The sequence below is a fragment of the Trichechus manatus genome, unplaced genomic scaffold, assembly GCF_000243295.1.
Source record: "Trichechus manatus latirostris isolate Lorelei unplaced genomic scaffold, TriManLat1.0 scaffold00054, whole genome shotgun sequence".
Lineage (NCBI taxonomy): Eukaryota > Metazoa > Chordata > Mammalia > Sirenia > Trichechidae > Trichechus > Trichechus manatus.
Window position 1 is genome coordinate 15,195,117 of NW_004443990.1, and position 24,055 is coordinate 15,219,171.

At 50.7% G+C, this 24,055-nt stretch overlaps 1 protein-coding gene across 1 annotated transcript in view; it reads left to right on the forward strand.

Annotated features, from left to right (window-relative positions):
- Nucleotides 1-24,055, forward strand: part of ARHGAP23 (Rho GTPase activating protein 23) — a 69,229-nt gene that overhangs the window by 44,439 nt on the left and 735 nt on the right. Inside the window, exons 14-27 of the mRNA XM_004378122.1 lie at nt 1-195; nt 1,467-1,528; nt 1,845-1,928; nt 1,989-2,035; nt 2,750-2,871; nt 3,229-3,384; nt 7,027-7,105; nt 11,691-11,764; nt 12,013-12,102; nt 12,762-12,887; nt 16,475-16,516; nt 17,084-17,180; nt 19,449-19,480; nt 23,802-24,053. The exon at nt 1-195 is cut by the window's left edge and continues 34 nt beyond it. Of these exons, the coding sequence (XP_004378179.1) occupies nt 1-195; nt 1,467-1,528; nt 1,845-1,928; nt 1,989-2,035; nt 2,750-2,871; nt 3,229-3,384; nt 7,027-7,105; nt 11,691-11,764; nt 12,013-12,102; nt 12,762-12,887; nt 16,475-16,516; nt 17,084-17,180; nt 19,449-19,480; nt 23,802-24,053 (1,458 nt within the window). The remainder of the gene's footprint in view (nt 196-1,466; nt 1,529-1,844; nt 1,929-1,988; nt 2,036-2,749; nt 2,872-3,228; nt 3,385-7,026; nt 7,106-11,690; nt 11,765-12,012; nt 12,103-12,761; nt 12,888-16,474; nt 16,517-17,083; nt 17,181-19,448; nt 19,481-23,801; nt 24,054-24,055) is intronic.

The window sequence follows — 24,055 nt, forward strand, 5'->3', positions numbered from 1 at the left end:
GCAGGTGAGGACGAGGCGGCGCCCGTCTGCATCGGCTCCTGCCTGGTGGACATCTCCTACAGCGAGACCAAGAGGAGGCACGTGTTCCGGCTGACCACCGCTGACTTCTGTGAATATCTCTTTCAGGCTGAGGACCGGGATGACATGCTGGGCTGGATCAGAGCAATCCGGGAGAACAGCAGGGCCGAGGGCGAGGTGAGGGCCGTGCCCAGCTCCAGCTGGGCCAGGGGTGTGGGCAGGCAGGGCCCGTCTGTCCCCAGGGCTGCCCCTCACCAACCGTGGGACCTCACTTGGGTGCTCTGAGCCTCATTTTCCTCTTCAATAAAATGGGCTAACAAGGGTACACCTTACAACTCTGGCTACCTAGGTTTTGGTGTGAAGAGAAGTGCACTGACAGAGTCCCTGGTGTCCTTAGTGTTCAGTAACTTGAAGTAACAATAATAACTGTAATTAGAATAATAATAATTATTATTATTGTTATTACTGCCTTGGGCAGGCTTTGGCACAGAGAGGTCAGTTCAGCTTCTCACACGAAGTGAGGGAGGCAGGAGTCTCTTATAGGGGTGTATTAGAGAATGAGGTACTCCTGCCTCAAAACTGTGCCTAGCCCTTCTGGCAGGGCTGACCCATCTGCAAGGGGGATGAATAAATTGACCTTGGGAGGAAGCCAAGAGGCTTGGTCTTTGGCAGCAGGTGGGTAGGGGTTGAGCCAAGGGCTTTGGCAGGGACTTTGGGAGAATTAAGAAATGGCTCCCCGTCCTCTGGGCAGCCACAGCTACACACCAGGATGCAGGTGTGGCATGGGGCGCAGGCTGGGTTTCTACCCCTACCCCTGCCCCCACCCCTCAGCCAGGTGCCTGCAAAAGGTGCATCGGCACAATCTGCACAAAGTTGTGCAGGGGTCCTGGGCTTGGGGGTTGGTCTCCACCAAGAGGATAGTGGGTCTGGGGCCTCATCCAGGCAGTCACCTGCTCTGGCCATGGGGTGAGGGGGTGCTGGTGCACAGCCCCCTGTGCCACAGACCCTCTGCTCTCCCCACAGCAAGGAGGAAAGTACCTGGAACCTGGAGCCCCTACTGTGGGGGGCCCGGTTGGGCTGCCTCCAACAGGGCATAGTCACTTCACAACTGAATAGCTGCCCTTCATTAGGCATCTCCCTTCTGCCTGCCAGGACTGTGATGAGTGCTTTGTGCGTTATTCTGCACCCCGACCCTGAGGTTGCCATATTATCACCCCATGTTACTGCTGAGGTGACTGAGACTCAGAGAGGCTAAGTGGATTATGCAAGGCCACACAGCTGGTGAGGGGTGCCCGGGACTCCAGCCCTGGTCTCTCTCGCTCCAATGTCTGTGCTCTCCATGTGGCAGATGGAGGAGAGGGGAGATGAGGCTGAGGCAGGGCCAGGGACAAGCCTGGGGCAGGCTGGACATGGGCACTGATGTGATCTCTTCTCTTCTCCTGCTCCAGGACCCCGGCTGTGCCAACCAAGCTCTGATCAGCAAGAAGCTTAATGATTACCGAAAAGTGAGGTGAGGCCCAGCCCCAGCCAGTGACATGCAGGAGCTGCCCGGGCTCCTCATGGAACAGTTCCCATGGGATGGGGAGCTGCCAGACAGAGGACGTCCTCCTGGCCCACCTCCAGGCCCGAGGGCTGTTCCCCAGGGCTCCCTTTGCTGAGGGCGGGGCGGGCAGGGAGGGGTGGCAGAGGCATCCAGGGGCTCCAGCCCAGGTAGGCACAGCAACCTCAGGGTTGGAGGGGGATGTCTGAAGTGGCGGTAGGCCAAGGAGGTTCACACTGAACCACCCCAGATGAAGACTCCTCCTCTCCCCCTGTTTCCTACACAGCCATAGCTCTGGGCCCAAAGCTGATTCCTCTCCCAAAGGCTCTCGCGGCCTGGCGGCGCTCAAGTCCGAGTTCCTCAAATCTGAGTTCCTCAAGTCTGAGTTCCTCAAGTCTGAGTTCCTCAAGTCTGAATTCCTCAAGCAGAGTACAGCTCGTGGCCTCAGGACTCAGGACCTGCACACAGGGAGCAAGGGTAGGAGGGTGGCTGCTGAGAGGATGTGGTGTCTGCATGTGTGTGTGTGTGTGTGTGTGTGTGTGTGTGTGTAGGGCTGAACCTGTGGGTCTGCAAAGGGGGGGAGGGAATTTGTGTGCATGTGCTTATGTGCATGTGTGCGCATGTGTGTGCATGCATGCATGCATGTATGTCAGGCTGTGTCTGTGTGTCTGCTTGTTCGTGCCTGTGGGTGTGTGCCAGGGTTATTCCAGTGTGTGTGCTGGTGGTATATTCCTGTATATGCCTGTGTGGGTCTGGAGGCTCTGAGTCTGATTCCGCTCCGTGCAATCCCATCTCTGCTCATGTACCTTCAGGGATGGGAGGCTCATCCTCTCTGGAGGCAGCCTTTTCCATCTCCAAAAAATAATGACTGTTAGAAAGTTCTTCCTTTGGTTGTACCAGAATCTATAGCTCCTACCTCCTGGTCCTAGTTTTAGCTCCTGAGGCCACACAGAAGTCCTTACATTACTTTGAGACCTCGCTCCTCCAGGGTAAATAGCCTCATCCCTTTGGTCTGCTCTCTTGGGATATAATTTCCCATCAGCCCTCAGCATCTTGGTTACTTCTCTGATGGAGTCCCCACGTATCCACACATGTGTGAATGTGGCATGTGTGTATGTGACCATGTGTGACTGCTGCCCCTCCCTGCATCCCCCCAGCTCACTCTGGCTTTCTCTGTTTCCCCCATCCCAGATGACAGTGCTGCCACTCCCAAAGCCCCCTGGGGCATCAACATCATCAAAAAGAACAGGAAGGCAGCCCCAAGGGCATTTGGGGTGCGGCTGGAGGAGTGCCAGCCAGCCATGGAGAACCAGGTGGGTCCTGCCAGACTCCAGAGCAAGCAGGGAATGGGGAGACCGAGGCACCGAGCTGCAAGGGACTTTGGAACCAGCCCCTTACCTCGTGTGACACACAGCTGGGGAAACAGCCCAGAGAGGAAAGCAGCCACCTGGGTCTCCAGGGCGGGAGCAGCAGGGCTAGGTCAGGGCCCAGAGGCCCTGCCCCGGCCTGGGCTCCTTCTCTGACCATGACGAGGCCCCAGACTAGAGGCAGAGAGGGCCTCTTGTCCCCTACACAGGGTTCCTGGCACTGCCCCCACCTTGGCCCCCTACCCCACTGATGGCGAGTGCTGCCCTCACCCTCCCTAACCCCCACCTTGCCTGTGTCCTCAGCGCGTCCCCCTGATCGTGGCTGCATGCTGTCGCATCGTGGAGGCCCGGGGCCTGGAGTCCACGGGCATTTACCGAGTGCCTGGCAACAATGCCGTGGTGTCGAGTCTGCAAGAACAGCTCAATCGTGGACCTGGTGACATCAACCTGCAGGATGAGGTGGGCTCCCCGGAGGGGGTCTGCTGGGGGTCTGTGGGAGGTGGGCTGAGGTAGTGTGGGGGATGCTCTGCTGAGGAGGGTTGCGGGGTCCATTATGTCGCAGTCCTTGGACCCTGTGATGTGCCCAGCACTGGGCCAGGGCACCAGGATGGGCAAGATGGAACCTGTCTTTGCAGGCCAGTCCTGGGGGTGGGCATCACCCCAAGACTGAAGTCTAACAGACGAGTGTGGTCGTGGCATGCGAGACCTGAGGCAGAAGCTGGGGAGCAGGGGTGGTTGGGGACCGCTTTGTTGAGGTGGCGTTTTGACTGGGCCTTTAGTGTGAGTAAACAACCAAAACCAGTTGCTGTCGAGTTGATTCTGACTCATGGTGACCCCGTGCATGTAGAGAGGAACTGCAGTCCATAGCGTTTTCAAGACTGATGTTTAGGAAGCAGATCACTAGGCCTTTCTTCCAAGCTGCCCCTGGGTGGGTTCAAACCACCAACCTTTCAGTCAGTAGTTTGCGCAACCCAGGGACTCTTTTAGAATGAGTGGAGATCACTAGAAGCCAGTGAAAGTCAGGTAATGGCGTTCTAGGTGGAGAGAATGGCACGGGCAATGATGTAGACTCTGAAGGTTTGCCAGGGGTCGACAAGCTTTCTCTGTGGAGGGCCAGATAATAAATATCTTAGGTGCTGGAGGCCATAGGGTCTCTGGCGCTGCTGCGCTGCTGCGCTGCTTCGTCTTCTTTTCCTCGTGCTCCTCCTTACTCTCCTCCCCGCTTCCCCTTCCCCCTCCTCCTTCTCCTTTTTCTTCTAAAAATGGAATAACCATTCTTAGCTTGAAGCATGTAAAAAACATGTTCACGGTTTGTGGACCCCCAGTTTAAAGAGGGTACGTGGTGTTTTCTGGAGCGGCCTGCAGTTTGGGACACAGCTGATCAGATGAGACGAGACCAGCTTGTGAAGGGATCTAATAACCACTCTTAAGAGTTTGCAGCAGGGCCGGTGGTTCTCAGACTGTGTTCTCCAGAGTCCTAGGGTTCCCCAGAGGGGCTGGAGGAGGTCATGGGGAGGTCAGGACCCCCATCCGTGCCTGAACTAGAGTGCTCTCCCTTTGATCTGCCTGCGATTTGACAAAAGGAGTTCTGCTGGAAACGTTCTTTTGGAAAACTGTGCATCTGGGCAGTGAAGGCCCATGAATCAAATACTGCGAAGCCTCATGCGGTACATAAGACAGAGTTCCTGCCCTTGGGAAGATGGGGAGACATGACAGATAGGCATTAAATCATGGACAAGAGGAAAGGATGAGAGTTGCTCATCAAGGACTGAATTGTGTGATGAAGAAGAAGAGGATGCTGAAGGCCAGAGCAGGTGGTAGACTAGAGTGTTTGAGTCTTTGAAGGATGAATCAGAGGGGACAGGCAGGAAGGAAGGTGGTCTAGGAAGGGAGGATGGCATTTTCCAAAATTCCAGAGAAGGGTTTTAGAGTCGGGACTGAGAGTTTATGTATCTCCTGGGCTTGGAGGTGGGGAGGTGAGGCCCATGGGACAAAGGGCTTTTGATGGCCGCACCGAAGCCTTTGACCTTGATCCAATGGGCAATAGGAAGGAAGCCTTCAGTGGTTCTTCAGCAGAGGCATAAATGAGAGTTGGGTTTGAGAAAGAGAAATGTTTCTGCTTGTACCTAATGGATGTGAATGAGGGAGACAGAGCAGGGGGTTTAGATAAGAAATTGTGAAATATTGGAAACCTGAGGGCTCAGGAGGATTCAGTTCTGGGAGGATGGGGAGGATGGGAGCAGATGCTGTGTGTTGACTGCATGAGAGGGAAGAAGGAGGGGCACGGAAAAGTCAAAAGTTTGAGCTGCGGCTGGTGGTACCTGTTCCTGGCAGAAATTGAGGACTAGGGCAGCTTTAGGAGGATTTGAAGAGAAGGGATGTGTCTGGTAGTGGCCCCATTAGATTTGGAGTGACAGTCACCCGCATGGGGGTGATGGCCATAATCTGGTATCCTGCAGGGGTCATACTGAGGCACCAAGGTGAGATGACTGGGGGAACTGCTGTGTGGGGGGAGGGTGGGCAGCAGGCGAGCAAGGACCACGCTCGGAGTGGGACAGAAGAAGAGGGGCACTCAGTTAAGGCTGGGAGTGAGGTGCAGACCCTTGCACACAGATGGCGTCAAGAGAGATGGAGCAAGGCCTTAGCTTTGGCAGCCGGGAGAGGAGAAGAGCCCATACCTCAGGACCAGGAAGCAATGGTAGGAGGCGGGCAAGAGCTGCACTGGGTAGGAGGTGGGTATGCAGGGAAGCACATGAACTTGCCCTTAGCCAAGGGACAAGAGGGACCAGAGCTGGAGGGGCAGCTGGTATAAACTAGGGACCAGAGTGGGGGCATGCCAGTGTATTGGGTGTATTGTTTCACCTTAGACATCAATGGCATTGTTTGTTGTGGGGAGTGTTAGACTAAGTGTTAAGTGGAGGGTGAATCCAGCTGTCCTGTTGAGCCTGTGGGAAATATATTGTTTGTAAAATTGTCTGGCATTAAGTTGTGGATCCATTGTAATGAGTATGCGTATTGTCTATTTGTGTCTCTTTGTTGTGGGTATAGTGTTGCTTTCTGGGCATAAGTTGTTCTGAGCCAGTTCTCACCAAGGTTGTTGTCACTGACTTTGCTGCAGTATGGAGTGTTGATGCCCCCTGGTGGCCAGAAGGGTCAACGACCCACAGTTCTTCATTTATTCTTGTATTCAAGTTGAGAACTACTGATTTATACCATCTACGAGCCAGGCTAACTGTGCTAGGTAGGTGATGGGAATACAATGGAAAATAAGACAGACATGATCTCTGGCCCCTCATGGAGCTTACTGCCCTCTCAGGGAGCGAGGCGGAACAAGGAAACGCATGCAAAAAACAATGACATACTGATTAAGTGCCATGGAAGAAGCAAAGTCATGGCTGTGATGCAGAGTGATGGGGCAGTGGTGATGGTGGCTACTTTAACTGTGACAGTCAGGGAAGGCCTTTCTGAAGAGGTGATGTGTAGGCAGAATGAGGAGTCAGCCATGTGATGGACAGGGAGAAGAGAACTGTAGTTGAGGAACAGCAAGTGCAAAGGGCCTGAGGCAGGAAGGAGCCAGGCATGAATGATTGCTAAGTTATGCATACTTAGACTTTGGGGGTAAGGAGAAGGGGCCCAAGGGTACTCTTCACTAATGGGGAGTATTGGGAGACAGGAGCCAAGCCTGGCACTAGTAGGTCCCATGAAGGGATAGGGAATGAGTGGGCAGGCTCGCCTGGGGACACCTCTTGCTCACATCGGTCTCTACAGTGCCTGGCCCAAAGAAGGCACCTGGTGCTTTCTGTGGATGGAAAAATATTGGGGCCAGCTGGGCTGGCTGGAATAGGGAGGGGCTGGGGCCAGGTGGTAGAGGGTCCAGGACCTTGATGGGACTCTGTTCTGCCACCACCATCTCTGGAGTGGATGGAGCTTGGTACAAGTGGATCACAGGGAGGGACTGGGCTGGGTTCGACTCTAGGGCTGGACTAGCACTGAGGCATGGGCACCTGGGTTGGGCCCAGCTGGCCCTGGGCCTGGGGGCACGGGGGTTTGGGCACCTGGACTAGGCCTGGCTGTCACCTGACACCTTTGCCCTCTTCCCAGCGCTGGCAAGACCTCAATGTGATCAGCAGCCTGCTCAAGTCCTTTTTCCGAAAGTTGCCCGAGCCTCTGTTCACAGACGGTGAGTAGGAGGTGGAAGTGGAGGATGGGGGGAACCTGTCTATGTTGTACTGACAACTTTTGTTTGGTTTGTTGGTTTTACTTTTAGTTTTTTCATATAAAAGAAGTAACATGCTTATAAAAAAACAAAAACAAAAACTTAGTACAAATATGAGTAAATGCGAAGGTCCCTGTCATTCTCCCCCGCAACCCCCCACCTTTCTCCAGAGCTTATAGCACTTTCTGAGCACTTACTATGTGCCAGGTGCCACTCACTACAACAACGCCATGAGACAGGTACTAGTATTATCTCTACTTTACAGAAGAGGGAACCAAGGCACAGAGAGATTAAGTCACTTGCCCTAGGTCACACAGGTTATAAGTGACAGAGCCAGGATTCAGCCCCAAGCAGCTGGCTCCAGAGCCCAGCTCTTGACCATTTACTGAGCTGCTTATTAACAGTTTGTTGTGTTTGCTCTCAGAGCCTCTTATATGCACGACAAAGACACACATCTGCGGACATGGAGTTTGGAGTTGGTTGACTTCAGTGGTGTGCTGGTAAAGGTTTAACATCTGGCTCTCTAGGGTGAAAAAGCTCTGAGTTGTAGCATTTGCCAGTTTATATGGTGTAAACACATCCACCATGATGTCACTGTAGGGAAGAGATGCCGGTGGAGCCAGCGCAGCGGGCTCCAGCACATCACTAGTTGGTTGTTCTTTAAAAAAAAACTAACTCCTTGCTATCAAGTCGATTCCGACCCATAGTGACTCTATAGGACAGAATAACGCTGCCCAATAGGGTTTCTAAAGCTGTAATCTCTACAGAAGCAGACTGCCACATCTTTCTCCCATTGAGTGGCTGGTGGGTTCAAACTGCCGACCTTTCAGTTAGAAGCCAAGCACTTAACCACTGCAGCACCAGGGCTCCTTACTCTTAAAAGCAGAGCTGTAATTTTGAGATTTGTTCATGTCAGTACAGAGAGCTCTCCATCATTTTCTTTTAAATCAAGCTCTCCCTCATTTTCTTTTAAATCAACTACATAGTATTCATTGTCTGAATAGACTATGATTTCCTTAATCACTTCTCTATTGATGGATATTCAGGTTGCTTCAAATGTTTGTTATTACAAAACACATTGCAGTGACTTTCCTTGAATATGTCCTTGCATGCCTGGATGCGTGTTCTCTAAGTAGAATCTTAGGTATAGAATTGGTAGGCCAAAGTCCCAGTGAACATTTTTGAAAGCTAATGTCAAACTGTACTCTGAGAAAGCCACTAACAGCATAAGCAAAAGTTTGTTTCCCCACATCCTCATCAATATTAGATGTTATTAATATTTTAAACTTTTGCTAATCTGATAGGGGAAATGGTATCTCATTGTTTTCATTTTCATTTCCCTCATTACTAGGAAGATTGCATATCTTTTCATTAGTTTGTTGACCTATTCTATTTCCTCTGCAGTTGCCTGTTCATACTGTCTGCCCATTTTTCTGCTGAATTGTTGTCCTGTTTTTCTTGTTGATTTGTAGGAGACAAGCTTTTTGTATAGTATGGGTATTAAGCCTTTGTTAGTTTTTGCAAATATTTGTTCCCGGTCTGCCATTTGCCTTTTAACTTTTCAGTATAGAAATTAAAAACAATTTTTTAAATGTAGTCAAAGCTGTTAATTTTTCTTTAATGGATTCTGCATCTCACGTGTAGAAAGGAGTTACAATTATAAAATTATTTTCTTATTTTTTCCCAGTGTTTTTATAATTTTTATGTTTAGCACTGTAATATAATTAAATTTGTGTATTATGTGAGATAGAAATGAAAATTTTTCTCAAAAGGATAACCAGTCATCCCAGTGACTTCCCCACTGATTTGAAGTGCTGACTTTATCATATAGTAAATATCGACATGGTCTTTTCCCCTCCTTTCTGTCTTATAATTGTTCAGCTTGTCTGTTTCTCTGTCCATACCATACTGCTTTAGTCATGCTATTTTTTTAGTATGTTTCATTATCTGGTAGGTCAAATCTTCCCTTATCATTTCTCTTTAAAAAACATCCTTGAGCCAGATAAAGACACCACAAGAAAAGAAGATTACAGACCAATGTCCCTTATGAATATAGATGCATAGATTCTCAACAAAATACTAGCAAACTGAATTCAGTAGCATATTAAAAGAATTATACATGGTGACCAAGTGGGATTTATTCCAGGAATGCAAGGGTGGTTGAACATAAGAAAATAAATCAACGTAATATACCAAATTAATAGAAGGAAGGAAAAAAAAAAATGACCATCTCAATTGATGCAGAAAAGGCATTGACAAAATCCAACAGCCTTTCATGATAAAAACGCTCAACAAACTAGGAATAGAAGGACAATTCCTCACATGATAAAGGACATTTACAAAAAACCCACAGCTAACATTGTACTCAATGGTGAAAGACTGAAAACTTTCCACCTAAAGTCAGGAAAAAGACAAGAATGCCCACTTTCGCTACTGCTGTTTAACATTGTACTGGAAGTTCTAGCCAGCGCAATTGGGCAAGAAAAAGAAATAAAAGATGTCCAAATCGGGAAAGAAGAAGTAAAACTATCTCTGTTCTCAGATGACATAATTCTATATATAGAAAATCCCAAAGATTCCGTAAGAAAGCTACTAGAGCTAATAAACGAATTCAGCAAAGTTGTGGGATACAAGATAAACACACAAAAATCAGTTGTGTTTCTATACACCAGTAATCTGAACAATCTGAAAAGCGAATTAAGAAAACAATTCCATTTACAATAGCTTCTAAAGGGATAAAATACTTAGAAATAAATTCAGCCAAGGAGGTGAAAGACTTACATACTGAAAACTATAAAACATTGCTGAAAGAAATTAAAGGATACCTAAATAAATTGAAAGACATCCTGTGTTCATGGTATTAGAAGAGTTAATATTAAGATGTCAGTACTACCCAAAGTGATCTACAGATTCAACACAATCCCTATCAAAATTCCAACAGCCTTTTTTGTAGAAATGGAAAAGCCAGTCCTCAAACTTCCATGGAATTGCAAGGGGCCCCAAATAGCCAAAACAATCTTGAAAAAGAAGAACAAAGTAGGAGAACTCCCACTTCCTGATTTCAAAATGTACTATAAACTACAGTAATCAAAACAATCTGATACTGGTATAATGATAGACATATAGACCAACAGAATAGAATGGAGAATCCAAAAATAAACTCATACATCTGTAGCCAATTGATTTTTGACCAGGGCACCAAATACATTCAGTGGAGGAAAGAATAGTCTTTTCAACATGTTGTGACAACTGGATTTCCACATGCAGAAGAATGAAGCTGTTCCCCTCCCTTATAACATATGTGAAAACCAACTCAGATTGGATCAACGACCTAAACATAAGAGCTAAAACCATAAAACTCTTAGAAGAAAACATAGGAGTGAAACTTCAGGGCCTTGTATTTAGCAGTGGATTCTTAGCTATGACACCAAAAGCATGAGTAACAACAACAATAGCAAAAAAAAAAAAAGATAAATTGGACTTTATCAAAATTAAAAAAAAAAATCTTGTACACCAAAGGATGTTATTAAGAAAGTGAAAAGACAATCTAAGAAGAGAAGAAACTATTTGGAAATCATATATCTGAGAAAGATTTAATATCTGGAATATATAAGGAACTACAGAATGTATAAGCTACAACTCGGCAGCAAAAAGACAGCCCCAAAATGTGTGTATATATATATATATGAATACTATTCAGCCATAAAAAGGAATGAAGTTCCAATACATGTGACAACATGATGAATGAACCTTGAAAACATGTTAAGTGAAATAAGCCAGACACAAAAGGGCAAATACTATATGATCCCACTTACATGAAATATCTGGAATAGGCAAATGCAGAACATAGATTAGTGATTAGCAGGGGCAAGGGAGAGAGGGGAGAATGGATAGTTAATGCTTGATGGGTACAGAATTTCCGTTTGGGGTGATGAAAAAGTTTGGAAACAAATAGCGGTGGCCACACAGCATTGTGACTATAACTAACGCTGCTGAACTGCACACTTAAAAATGGTTAAAATGGCAGATTTTATGTTTTGTATATTATACCACAATAAGAAAAAATATCTTTGGCTGTTCTTGTGCATTTGCTTATCCAGAAGAATTTTAGAATAAATTTAATCACATTCCATTTTTCAAGTTCCCCCATGGACTTTTGAAGGGAGTTGGAGAGACCTTGACACAGGAGTGTGTGGGCATCTGGAGATGGAAAGGCCCCTCCCCATTTCTGGGAAACCTTTCTCTTCTGACCTGCTGAAGCTTGGTGTCCTGGAGACCAGGCAGGGACCTCTTTTCCAGTATCAATATACAGCTCAGGTCTTATTTTTTTCCAAACACAGCTGGGTCTACCCAGGTCAGATACACACCTGGGTGCAGCTGTGGTGGGCTCAGTCACATAAACACAAGGCCATGGAGCACCCAAAACCTGATAGCATGGGTACAAGACACTGACTTCCCAGTGGACCCCCCTCAGCCAGCTGGGGCCTGCCCACCCTGAGAGTGAGAAGGGGCTGCCCTACCTCTCTAAAGAGTCGTCACTGTGTTCTAGACAAATACAACGACTTCATCGAGGCCAATCGCATTGAAGACTCCAGGGAGCGCATGAAGACACTGCGGAAGCTGGTAAGGCAAGAGAGATGCTGGTAGGCAAAAGGCACCGGTGGGCTAGGCTGGGAGAGCACCTCCTGTCCCAGGGGGCCTGGGCCCAGTGCTGCTGCTAATTCCCACTCTGGGCCTCGGTTTCCCCATCTGTATGGGGGCGGGGGCAGACAGCAGATTCCAGACTCCTACACATACAGCGTTGGGTGTCTCCGTGGGGCACTGGGGGAGTATCACAGCCTGGCCCCATGTCCTTCCTCTCTCCCGCCCAGATCCGGGATCTCCCAGGACACTACTATGAGACACTCAAATTCCTCGTGGGCCATCTCAAGACCATTGCTGACCACTCGGAGAAAAACAAGGTAAGTGAGGTTCCAGTATGGAGTCTTGGGAAACATGGAGTTTAAGGCAGTCTCCTCAGCATATTCTCAAGCCCCTCTGGCCTGCTGTTCTCCTTAAGGGTCATTCTGCCCCCATCCTGCCCCCCTACATGCCTGCAGTGCTTCTCCCTGGAGAGCCCTCTCCTGAGTTCCTGAGTCTTCTAGAGGCAGAGAACCACTGCCTCCCTGGATCTGGTGGAAGTCCATCCTCTGATCTAGCTCAGATCCCTTGCATTGCATTTCCCTAATCAAACCCCTTGTATCTTCTGGTTTTTGTGGTGATGGGGTGGAGATGAAGAGAGCTATAGGATTTCTCCCAGTTCTAAAATGCCCTTGGAACCTCCAACATGTTTCCACTCCAGGGCCTCCCACTACTAGCAAGGGGAGGTGCTGACCACTCAGGGTTGCCCCGTATGGGTGTGCAGGTTCCACTGGGCCTGAGGTGAATGGGGCTAGAATCTGGCCTGTGCACTGCTTGTCCAGCACCACCATGCCCATGCAAGGGGCATCTGGCCCATAAGCTGGGGACAGCTTGGGGTGTGGTCAGCGACAGGGGCCTGAGGGAGGACTAGGAGGTGCTGGAGGTCAGAGTCTGGAGAGATGTTAACCCTGACCTGCTTCTCTTGGTTTTCTCTGTCCAGATGGAGCCCCGGAACCTGGCCCTGGTCTTTGGGCCGACGCTGGTGAGGACGTCTGAGGACAACATGACGGACATGGTGACCCACATGCCTGATCGCTACAAGATCATTGAGACACTGATTCAGCATGTAAGCAGCCTGCCCTGCGTGTGTGCCCTTTGAACCTAGGCCTGTGTCCTTCTGAGCACCTGGCTCCTGCTTAGCCCGAGTGTGTTCAGGGAGGGTGAGACAGCTTAAGAAAATGCCACTGGAAAGCTGAATGCCCTTCAGGAGCAATAGGCTTCATTTCAAGGCAAAACAGGAATAGAACCTAGAATCCCTGTTGTTCTTTTTTTAATTGTTCTTCAGGTGAAAGTTTACAGCTGAAGTTAATATTTATCATACAAAAATTTATGCATGTACTGTTATATGACATTAGTTGCAACCCCCACAATGTGCCAGCACACTCTGCCTTTCCACCCCGGGTTTCTTATGTCCATCGAACCAGCTCCTGTCCCTTCCTGCCTTCTCATCCTGCCTCTGGACAGGAGCCACCCATTTGGTCTCGTGTATCTGATTGAACTAAGAAGCACACTCTTCACAAGTATTATTTTATGTTTTATAGTCCAGTCTAATCTTTGTCTGAAGAGTGGGCTTCGGGAGTGGTTTTAGTTCTGGGTTCACAGAGCATCTGGGGGCCATGGCTTCGGGGGTTCCTCCAGTCTCAGTCAGACCAGTAAGTCTGGTCTTTTTATGTGAATTTGAGTTCTACTCCACACTTTTCTCCCACTCCCTCTGGGACTCCCCGTTGTATTCCCTGTCAGGGGAATCCCTGCTGTTCTGGGATGTCAGGTTCCCAGCAGGAGAATCAGGATGCTCCTGAGCTTCCAAGATTAGTGTGTGAGAGTCAGAGGGAGGAGGAAGCTCCGGGAAGGTAGAGGCATGCCTTCAGAAGGTGGTTTCAAGGAGAAGCATGCTGTTGGAAATGGGCAGATGGACACAGAGGCAGGGGCAGAGCTCTGGCCTGGGTGCTAGTGACACATTCCCTGTGGGCCCACTGAGGCTTCAGGAAGGTAATGGTGATACCCTGGGTGGGGGTGGGGTAAAATGGGACAGGACAGTGAGCGTGGGCCTGAAGGGAGGAGTCCTTCGGGGGCCTGCACCAATGCTTCGTGTGTCTTGAGCTGGTCACTTCTCTTCTCATGCCTTCGTGGAGGCACCAAGAGCCCCGTGTTTCTATGTATTCTTGTTATTGTCCATCAAGGGATGAGAACCCTAAGTGGCCAGCAGAGGGTGCTGGAGGCCTTGCTTCTCCAGAGCCAAACCCAGAGGCAGCTGAGCTGGAAAGGGCCTTAAGGCATCCAGACCAGCCCTCTAACCACACAGTGGGTGGAAACTGAAGTGTAAAGAGGAACAGTGACTTGCCCACATTGAAAGTATTACTTGCTTTCTTGACATCTTGTGTCTCAGTGGTGCTGCTGAGAGTTCTGGTTACATCTGATACTTGTTCCTTTGTAGGCAGTCTGTATTGATATTTATTTTTTCAGAAAACTTTTAGTTTTATCTTTAAGATTTGCAAATATCACAAAGTGTGTTTAAGTGTGGGGTTTTTACTTTATTTTCTGTCCTGTTTGACATTTATGAGAAAGCCCTTGCCTCTTTGCCTCCGTTGTCATTTTCTGGGTTGGGGACTGCGGCCCCTAGCTGTCAGTGTGGAGCCCACGGTAGCAGCGGGCTCTCAGAGCTCTAGCAGCCATCTCTGGCGTTCTCCTACCAGTAGACCTGGCTGGCATCAGAGGGCGCTGCAGCCTCCCTGCCTTCTGGCTCGAAGTAGGGAGGGTGCCCTAGTAATGTGTTCAGGACAACGTTGGCTGAAAAACAGGCAAAAAGAGAAGCTCTCCATAAGCCTGTAACCCGTCTGTACTCGGGCCCTCTCCCACTCCAGGCTGCATTTCCCTCCCACACTGGGCCCACCCTTTTCCCTCCCTGAGAGTTTCTCAGTCTGTGGAGTTGGGTTCTAGGATCCATCAGTCTCCCTCTGAGACCTTTCTTGCAGCCAGGCCAGCCCAGGGTCTGTTGCAGAGCAGGGGTATAAAAATGGTGCCGTGGTGGGGGCGTCTGACTTCCTGTAACTTCATGAGCGGGGAGAAGCATTATCAGCACCAATAGCCCAGGGCTGATTCCTGTGAGAGGAAGGTCAGATATATTTCCTCTCTTCAACTTTTTTACCAATTCTAACACCAGCCGTCCCTCCCACGGCACTCTCTACTTCTCTGCTGGGTTCAATAATTCATTGCAATGGCCACATAGAACTCACAGACCATACTCACAGTTATGGGGTTTATTAGGGAAGTAACAGGTTACAATTCAGGATCAAGGACGACTCAGGATACCGTTCTTCGATCAGGACAGCTTCTCAGCCGTGCCTGTAGGCAGGCTTCTCTCTTGCCCTTGGCCCCTTGGCCTGGCCTCTGCCCTGCTCGGGCAAGTGTTACAAAGCTCTTTATCTCTACAGATAAGTGCCCAGAGGCACCCCACTCCCCCATTAAGCCTCAGGCCTAAAGGCCTTCAGCTCTCTAGCTCTGTGGGTCGGCAAGCCTAGCTCCACTGACAAGTGCGTGGAGGCACCCTACTCTACCAGCAAGCCTCCTGCTGGAAGGCACTCAGCTTTTTTGCTCTGTGGGCTGGGAAGCCCACCGCGCCATCTCTTGCCAGTCTCCTGGTTCTGCTGTCACCGTTTCTCTGCTACTGCTTCTTGCTGTCTCTGGCCATCTCCAGTGTTGCAGCTCTCTTGTCTCCTGGGTCTAGGAGGTTCGTAGCATAGGAATCCCAGGTCCAAAGGGTGCGCTCTGCTCCTAGGTCTTCATTCTTGGTGGCAGTGAGGTCCCCCCTTTCTACCTCTGGGATGGCTCATTTTAAGCCTGGTGGGATGGCAACACTGACCAATCCCCTCATTAGGGTTTCGTACACCTTATTGGCATGGTCCCACCTTCACAAGTGTGCCATGCACCTTATTTGCATTATTAGCAAACTGTCCAATCCTCTTTGTGGGCCATAAGCACCTCCTTAGTCCCACTCAGTCATTTGGTGGAAGTTATAAGACCATGGCTAGAAGGGCCATATTAAGTAATTCACTGCACTGCAGGGAGGGACCCCTGCCTTTTTTTTTTTTTAATAATATTTTATTGTGTTTTTTGATGAACGTTTACACAGCAAATTAGGTTCTCATTTAACAACTACTACACAAATTGTTCAGTGACATTGGTTACATTTTTCCTGATGTGTCAACATTCTCATTAATTCCATTCTGGATGTTTCGTTTCCAGTAATCTGGTTTCCCAGTCCCCTTACCCTTTCATCTTTGCTTTAGAGTAATTGTTGACCATTTGGTCTCATATAGATGATTTTTTAAGAGTGTGCAGTACTCACTGGTAATATTCTTTATTTTATGAGCCAGTCTGTTATTTAGCTAAAAGGTGACCTCGGAGGGTCGTTTGGTTCAAGGTTTATGGAGTATCTCAGGGCAATAATCTCGGAGAGTCCTCTAGTCTCAACGAGTTCAGTAAGTCTGGACTTCTTAAGAAGGACCCATGCCTCTTGGTGCCCCCTCCTGCACCTCTCCATTCGGCACCTGAGTGGGTCCCTGGGACTGAGCAAGTTGAGGGACCCATGCATCCCTGTCTTCCCTCAGCCCCTTCCTACGCTGATTTCTTTACTTCCTTTTGTCTCCCCTGCAGTCAGACTGGTTCTTCAGCGATGAGGAGGACAAGGGAGAGAGAGTAAGTCGGTGCAAGGGGCTGGCGTGAAGCGCGGTTGGTCCCAGGTGGGGGAAAGGGCAGCAAGATTGGAGCAGGGGAAGGTTCCTGCCCTTGGGGCATCTCCAGTTTGATGGGTGAAATATAGATCCTCTCCTGAGGATCCTCCAGTCTGAAGGGAGAGAAACAGTCCTTGCCTTCATGAGCCTGTAGTCAGATGGGGGAGATATAGGCCTTGCCCTGAGGAAACCCAGTCCAGTAGCAAAGGCAGTCCCTGCACTTCAGTCTTATGTGGAAGATATGTCTTAGGAAGCTCCATCTGATGGGAGAGACACATCTCCTGCCCTCAGCTGAGGGAACAACTCAGGCCTTCAGGGAGTCCATCAGGTGTTGGCGAAGACATAAAGCAGTCTGATGGGGACCATGTAGGCCCTGCCTTCAAGAGCGCCTGGCTGATGAGGGAGATGTCCCTGCCTTTGGAGCCCTAGTCTGATGGAAGAGGCAAGGGCTGCCTTCAGAGCACACCATTCTGAAGAGTCCATGGTCCAGCCATCTGAGGGCGTGCTGACTGACCCTCCTCCCTGTTTGCAGACCCCTGTGGACGACAAGGAGCCTCAGTCAGTGCCCAACATTGAGTACCTCCTGCCCAACATTGGCAGGACGGTGCCCCCTGCTGACCCAGGTTCCGGTGAGTTCAGGGGCTGGGGAGTGGGATGCGAGCAGGGTGGGGGGTAGGGGGGCTATACATTCCTGAGGGTCCCGGATGCCTGGCCAGATGACCGGCTGCCCTGCTCTTGCCCCAGCTGGGCCCTCCCCTGCCCTGACACCGAGTCTGGGGCATGTTAGGGCCCTCTCCCTCTGGGAAGTCCCGCTTGCCCTGTGTGCCCCTGCCTCATCTGCTCGGCTGCCCCACCCAGGGCTGGGTTGGAGCCGCCCTTGTTGCTTTGTTCGCCCTCCTTCACTGGTTTCCTTCCTGAGCCTTTAATTTCTCATGGGCTGGCCTTCTGGGCATGTTCTCTTTTTAATTTTTCTTCCTTTTCTCCTGCACCCCTCCACCCCCTTCCTTCCTCTTCTCCCTGTGCTCCCCTCCCATCCCCCCTTGACCCTGCTCCCTTCTCTTCTCCTCCCCACCACCCCTCTCTCCCCTCCCCCTCCTCCAGCGGACCTGTTGGAGATTTAAAGGGTACAGTTCGGTTTTGCGACCTCGGTCACTAACAGTGGCGGGTGATTATAAGAAGGCTGGGCAGGCATGAGGGGCAGGTGGAAATGTCCCAGATCTCTTCCTGACATATCAGTCACCCATACCCGCTAAGAACCCTGGCCCCTAAGGCCCCTTCTCAGGAGGAAGGAGGCACTGGATGGAGCCAGATTGGTCCCCCTTGCCAGGAAGTCTGGGCGCAGGATGGCTGCCCTCTTAGCCCCCACACTCTGCCGCCTTCTCTCCACACTAGCTAGCCCGTCCTGGTCATCTGGCTGAGGCCAGCTTGGCTGGTAGCAGGACCCAGCCTCCCCTGACACCAGTGATGCCACCTCCGAAACCTTCTCCATATCTATAGCTTCTGCCTCAGTCACCCCAGGGGCTGGCTCTTCCCAGTTCAAAGACCAGGGCCCCCGTCACTCGGCCCCTATGTCCTGCTTCCAGGGCCTCTGGCCCTCTCTACAGAGGAAGATGATTTACGTGCTCAGAGACAGTGGCCAGTGCCTTCTAGGCCCAAGTCACTGACTCCCCACCCCTTTTGTATTTGACCTGTCCTGTTTCTGACAGGGAGTCCCTGGGTGGTGCCAATGGTTAAGGCCCTTTGAAAACTTGGCTGTTCGAGTCCACCGAATCAGCCACTGAAAACGCTGTGGAGCCCAGTTCTGCTCTGACACACATAGGGTTGCTATGAGTCGGAATCAACTCCATGGCAACTGGTACTAGTTTTGTCTCTGACAGTCACACCAGCGGTACCTCGAGTGGCAAGAAGCAGGCTGGGGGAGGGGCCAGAAGATACAAGGGGGTGGGATGGCAGACAGGAGCCCCCTGCCTCTTCTAATCACCTGCTGCCGCTCCCCTGCCCCGTGTGTATTGCTGTGTGGTCAGCCCATCTTGCTCTTCTCACCATGGGCAGGGGTGGGGGGCCTGGGGAAGAGGCATCTAACTTGCTTGCCAGAGTGTGGATTAACCGCACCCCGCCCACTGCTCCCAATGGACCTGGGAAGATCCTTGGATCAGCCTGCTCCCTCCTCAGTCTTGGAGAGAGCATTTCCAGGACTTGTTTCTGGCTCCTTCTCCACACCAATGGTAGTAAGGAGTGGGACCCCCGCCCCATCGATGTAATGATTTTACTCTTCCTCACAACTCTGGTTATTATCAGGTACCTTGTCCCAAAAGTTCTGGAGCCTCTCGAGGCTCTGATCACCTCCTGAGCCCCACCACTTCTCTGCCATGTACTCGCTCATTCACATGGTCCCTCTCCCCTCTCATCTCCTGGGGACATGGTAAGGGTGGATGTAGGGCACTCGCCTCCCTATGCCCTGTGTGGTCTCCATTTCTCCAGAGCATCTGTGATTTGCTGTGTTTCACGGTTGTGGTTTCTGTGGATTGTGTGTGGTATTTGGCATTTTCTCTCCAGTGCTTCAGAGTAACAGGGACAGGAGGGGGTGGGTGAAAGGAAGCAGGCCCAAAGAAAAGCCTCCCTTGCCCTTACCCCTGGGCAAATGAGGGTCAGTGGCTGGCAGCCTGATGTCACTTCCTGCCTCAAAAGGAATTGGTGACTGACATCATTTTCGGCTCCATCCCTACCCCACAGGAAATGACATCAGAGGCCCAGCACACTCCCTGGGCCTGGGGAGAGCTCAGGATTGATACCTCCCTGGTTTCTGAAGCCTTTGTGGAGAATAATTGTGTTCACAAGACTCGGCCTTCTCTTGCCCTGATCTCACTTTCCTTTTTCTTTTGATCTCTCGCCAACAGATTCCACCACCTGTAGTTCAGCCAAGTCCAAGGTAAGTGCCAAGGCAATTCGGAAGGCTTTATCCTTATACAAGCCAGACCACTTTGCTTTTTAGTCAAAGGAATTAGGAGAATTTGATCCAACCCGTGAGGAAAACATATGAGAGAGAGAAGGCAGTAGGAGGAGCTGGGACCTGAGCCCACCAGGTTGGAGTACCTTTGCCCCAAGGAGGCGCTTCCCAAGGTGTAACAGGAAGCGGGGAGAAGAAAGATTGGCACAGCTGCAAGCAGAATTGATGGTGGAGAGTTGGGGGCGTTCCCAGCTGTTGGCTCCTCTTTCCTCAGTCAAGTAGAAGGTGAGGTCTTCAGCTGAGAGTGAAAGAGGCGGGGAAAGTTTGAGCCCAGTGAAGGAAATCTGAAATGGGTGGCAAAAGGCAAGGTGAGCTTCCTAAAGGGACTGAGAGCATTGCTGGCAGCAGCGGGACCTCTGAGGGTGGTCCAGGCCAGAGAGGAGCCAGCTCTTTGCCTGGCAGCCCTGCGTGGTCCTGGGTGGATCTGGCTCCTCCACACTCCCAGGAGACGCCCCACTGGCCAAAAGACCTTCTCACGTAACCTCCTGTGACCTCACCCTGTCCTCAGTGGACTCCACCATTGGACTCCCCATGGCTCACAGACCTCCTCCTCCCTGAAGCCTCTAGTGATAGAATTCATTCCTTTCAAGGCCCTGGCATATACTGCTTGCCAGTCTAGGCCCGCTTGACTCCGATATTTGCCTGGGAAGTGCTCAGGAGGTCCTCTTTTTAGTCACAGGGCCTTGAACATAGAACATGCTTTACAAAAAGTATGTCTTTACACTGACTCAGGGACTTGCTTCATTGTGGCCCCTGGGAGTTACTCAAAATGACTAGTGTGAGACAAAAGAGAAGTGAATTTACATTTGTTGGGTACCTGCTAGATGCCAGCAACTTTCACAAATACTTATCTCGCTTAATCATTACAAAAAGACGCTTGAATTTTGTAACGTCCTCATTTTACAGATAGGAAGACCAAGGCTCAAAGAGTGTAGGTAACTAGAAGTTTGAATGGACGTGTTTTCAGGCATCGAGGGGTGGAGAGCTGGTTAGGTGGCCTTTCGACACAGGGCGTTTCTTGGTGAATTCTCCACAGTCCGAGTTTTGATCCTCTGCTTTCAGGCTCTGGGTGTTGATTTCTCCAGCATAGGGATTGAACCCAGACGAGCCAGCCAAGGCCCTGAGAAACAGAGGCATGGGCCAGGGTGCCAATTTATTAACTTAAGTGAGAAATAACTACCATGGGAACAAGGGCATTGAATGGCATGTGCAGCATGGGGTCTCTGGGATCTGAACCACTTACTTGCTGGGGATGCCAGAGTCAGAGCCTGGGGAGGAGGCATTGGGCACCTGAGAGCATGTGGCATCCATCCTGGTTGTAGGTAAGGGGCTGCCTTGGGGACCAGGGTATGGCCTCTCACCAGGCTGTAGGCTCCCCAAGGCCAGGGATGAACAATGCGCAGTACTGGAAATACATTACTTCCAGCCTCAGGCTCTTTTTGCCTGACTCTCTAAAATTTAGGTCAGTGGTTATCAAACTGTGTTCCTCAGAGCCCCCTTGGGGTTATCACCACCAGCAGGTGCATGGGAGGACCGAGGGGGCGAGCTCTAAGCCCCACCCTCCTCAGTCTAAGCCGGGTGCTCCTTTGTTCTGTTTCAGGAAACTGGGTTTCTAGGGAGGATTTCTGTTTGAATAGCTTGCTCTCAGGCTAAAATAACAATTGAAAACCATTGTTCCAGATTTAACAATCCCCTATCTCCACAGCTTTCTCAGGCTGTGTACAGGACACCAGTGTGGTGTCAGCGCCCTGAATTACAATCACACTCCGATCCTGCCTCCTGCAAGGACGGTTTTGGCTGTTCATGGTGGGCATGTGAGTTGGGCACACACCACAGACATCAGCTCGTTTGCTCTCAATCTCCTCTACTGTGGGTGGAGCTTACCAGTGTAATGCTCAGAAGGCTCCCTTATCAGCTTAATTCCAAGTTCTTGAGGAAGGGGACCTCTTTTGTCTTCTTTGCTGGTCCCTCGCTTCCCACTCAACTCTCTCCACTGCCTGCAGTAACCAGCTCAAGGACCCCGTTGGCCCAGGGAGAAGCCCAGCTCCTAACTGGGCCCTGTCGGATTCCCCACACCTGCCTTACTTCATTTCGCCACATGTTCCTAAATATTCCCTTAACCCACCTGAGGAATGGCCTCACCCCATCCCGGCCCCAGCTGAAACCTGTCCATGACCTTTACCCTGAGGGACAACTAGCTGACCACATGAAAACACGTGCATTGATCAAAACACCACAGTGTCACGGACACTGGAGGGTAGGGGTTCTCCACTGACTTTTGGTCCAGGCCCCGTTCAGAATCAGGGGAAAGCTATACACCCTTGCTCCAGAAAGACACATACATACAGAAACCCTGGAACAACTCTGGGGTGGGGGTGGGGGGACTTTGGGTCCCCAGTGCGCATCCCATGACCCCAGTTAAAAAGCCCCTTCTCCAGAGGAACTGAAGCCTGACAGCTTGCTTGGTGGCGGGTATCAGTTCAGTCATTATCATAATGCTTACGGTCATCACTGACTCCCGAGTAAAAATAGCCCACAATATTGATAATAGTACCGTTTACTGAGCATTTGCTATGTGGCAGTTACTGTGCTCAGAATTATTCATCTTCCCAAATGCCCTGTGAGTAGAGGTAGTATTGTCCTTATCTCACAGTTGAGGAAATGGGGCAGGAAGAACTTCTGTAACTTGCCTTGGGTCCCACAGACAGCGAGTTGTCTGTTCCAGAGCCTGTCCTCTGAGACACGATGATGATTGTGTGATGATGCCTGTCCTGGCACACCCTGCCTAGCTGTTAGACTAGAGCTTGTGGCCAGGACGGGAGAAACCAGCTAAACATGGGCTGGTCAACCTGGGCTCATTTCTGTCTGGGCCTCTAAGCATCAGGCAGGTCACAGAACCATTGCTGAGGAGGAGAGAATGGGTGAAGCAAGGAGGAAGGTAGGGAACCCTGTTAGGAGAGGGTGGAAAGGTCCAGAAAAGGCAGAGTGAGAGACTGAACAGAGGACGGTGATGAGCTGGCTTTGGGAGTCATTTTAGAAGGAGAAGTGAGAGGTCTTGGCTGTGGTTTTTTGGGGGCGGGGGGAGGAGTCAGATAACCACGCAAACAGAGGTGGTTTGGGGCAGGGGTAAGTAGGATAATGTGGTTCCAGACAGGTTGAGTTAGGTGCCTGCAGGAACTCAGGTAGATAGCCACAGGTGCAAGAAGAGTCTGGAGGTCAAGAGAGAGTTTAGTGTTGGAAGGGGAGGCCTCAGAGCATGTGGTGGGACAAATAAAGCGATGTGTGGGAACAAGTTCCTCTGCCAAGAGGCAGAGGGGAGGCCAGAAAGGGAGGACGAGAACCTGTGTGAGGAGGTAATGATGGTCAGCATGGGCTCTTTAGGGAGATCATGTAAAGACAGACTGAAAAGCACACACGGGGCTTAGCAGTGAGCTGGTGCAGGTAGGGTCGGCCACAGGCAGTTGCTCGCTTGGGGTTGGAAATCACAACTCAGGGGCAGCTACACTCATGGTTTGTACAGGATTTTGCGGCAACTTTTGGCAGCAGAAACTATGATTGGAGTGATCTGGGTTGAGGATTGGTGGGGTGGGGAGCTGAAAGGGGGTGGTTGAAATGCTGGGGTGCAGAGGGGAAGGGGAGGAAGTGAACTCAAGTAGTTCATATTAAGTATTAGGAAAGCCAAGTTTCGTCTAGGAAAGTAGGTTTCCAGGTGTGAGCGGAGAGGGAAGAGGGTAGGAGCTCGTGGTCAGAGAAAGGAACAAAGAAATACGAAGATGCAAAATGGGTTCAAACTGTAAAGCATTTTTTCACTGTTGAGAGAGTATTATTACCAGAGCTGTGTTTAACAGGATTTCTCTGGTGCTGGATATGGATAATGGATAATGGAATGGAAAGAGGGCGTCATAATGGAATGGAAAGAGGGCGTTGGGGTGAGGCGAGAGTTGAGGGTCTGGAGTAGGGAGGGCCAGAAGGGGTGCTGAGAAGGCTTCAGGATTGAGGGCTGGGACGCTGGAGGAGTCTCCAGAGAGGATAGTGACACTCCAGCTGGGACGGAGGTTAGGAAGGAGCATTTTATGATGGGAGGTGGGCTTGGTTTGGACCTGTTGAGATTGGGTGCTGGGGTGTGGAGCTGTTACAGGTGGGAATTTGGAGGGCGTTGAGGCCTTCAAGCCTGGGGCTGGGAGAGAGGGCGGCACTGGCACGGCTGGGAGCCTCCTGCATATTGGCCTGTCTTCCCGCACAGAGCTCGTGGGCCCCCAAGAAAGAGCCGTACGCCCGGGAGATGCTGGCGATCTCCTTCATCTCGGCCGTCAACCGCAAGCGGAAGAAGCGGCGGGAGGCGCGGGGACTGGGCAGCAGCACAGACGACGACTCGGAGCAGGAGGCGCACAAGCTCGGGGCGGGGGCAACGGCGCCGGGGGCCCAGGACCGGCCGGAGAGGCAGCTGTCGGGTGCCGCTGCCCCCGAGGTCCCCGGGCGCCTCAGCCCCCCGACGGT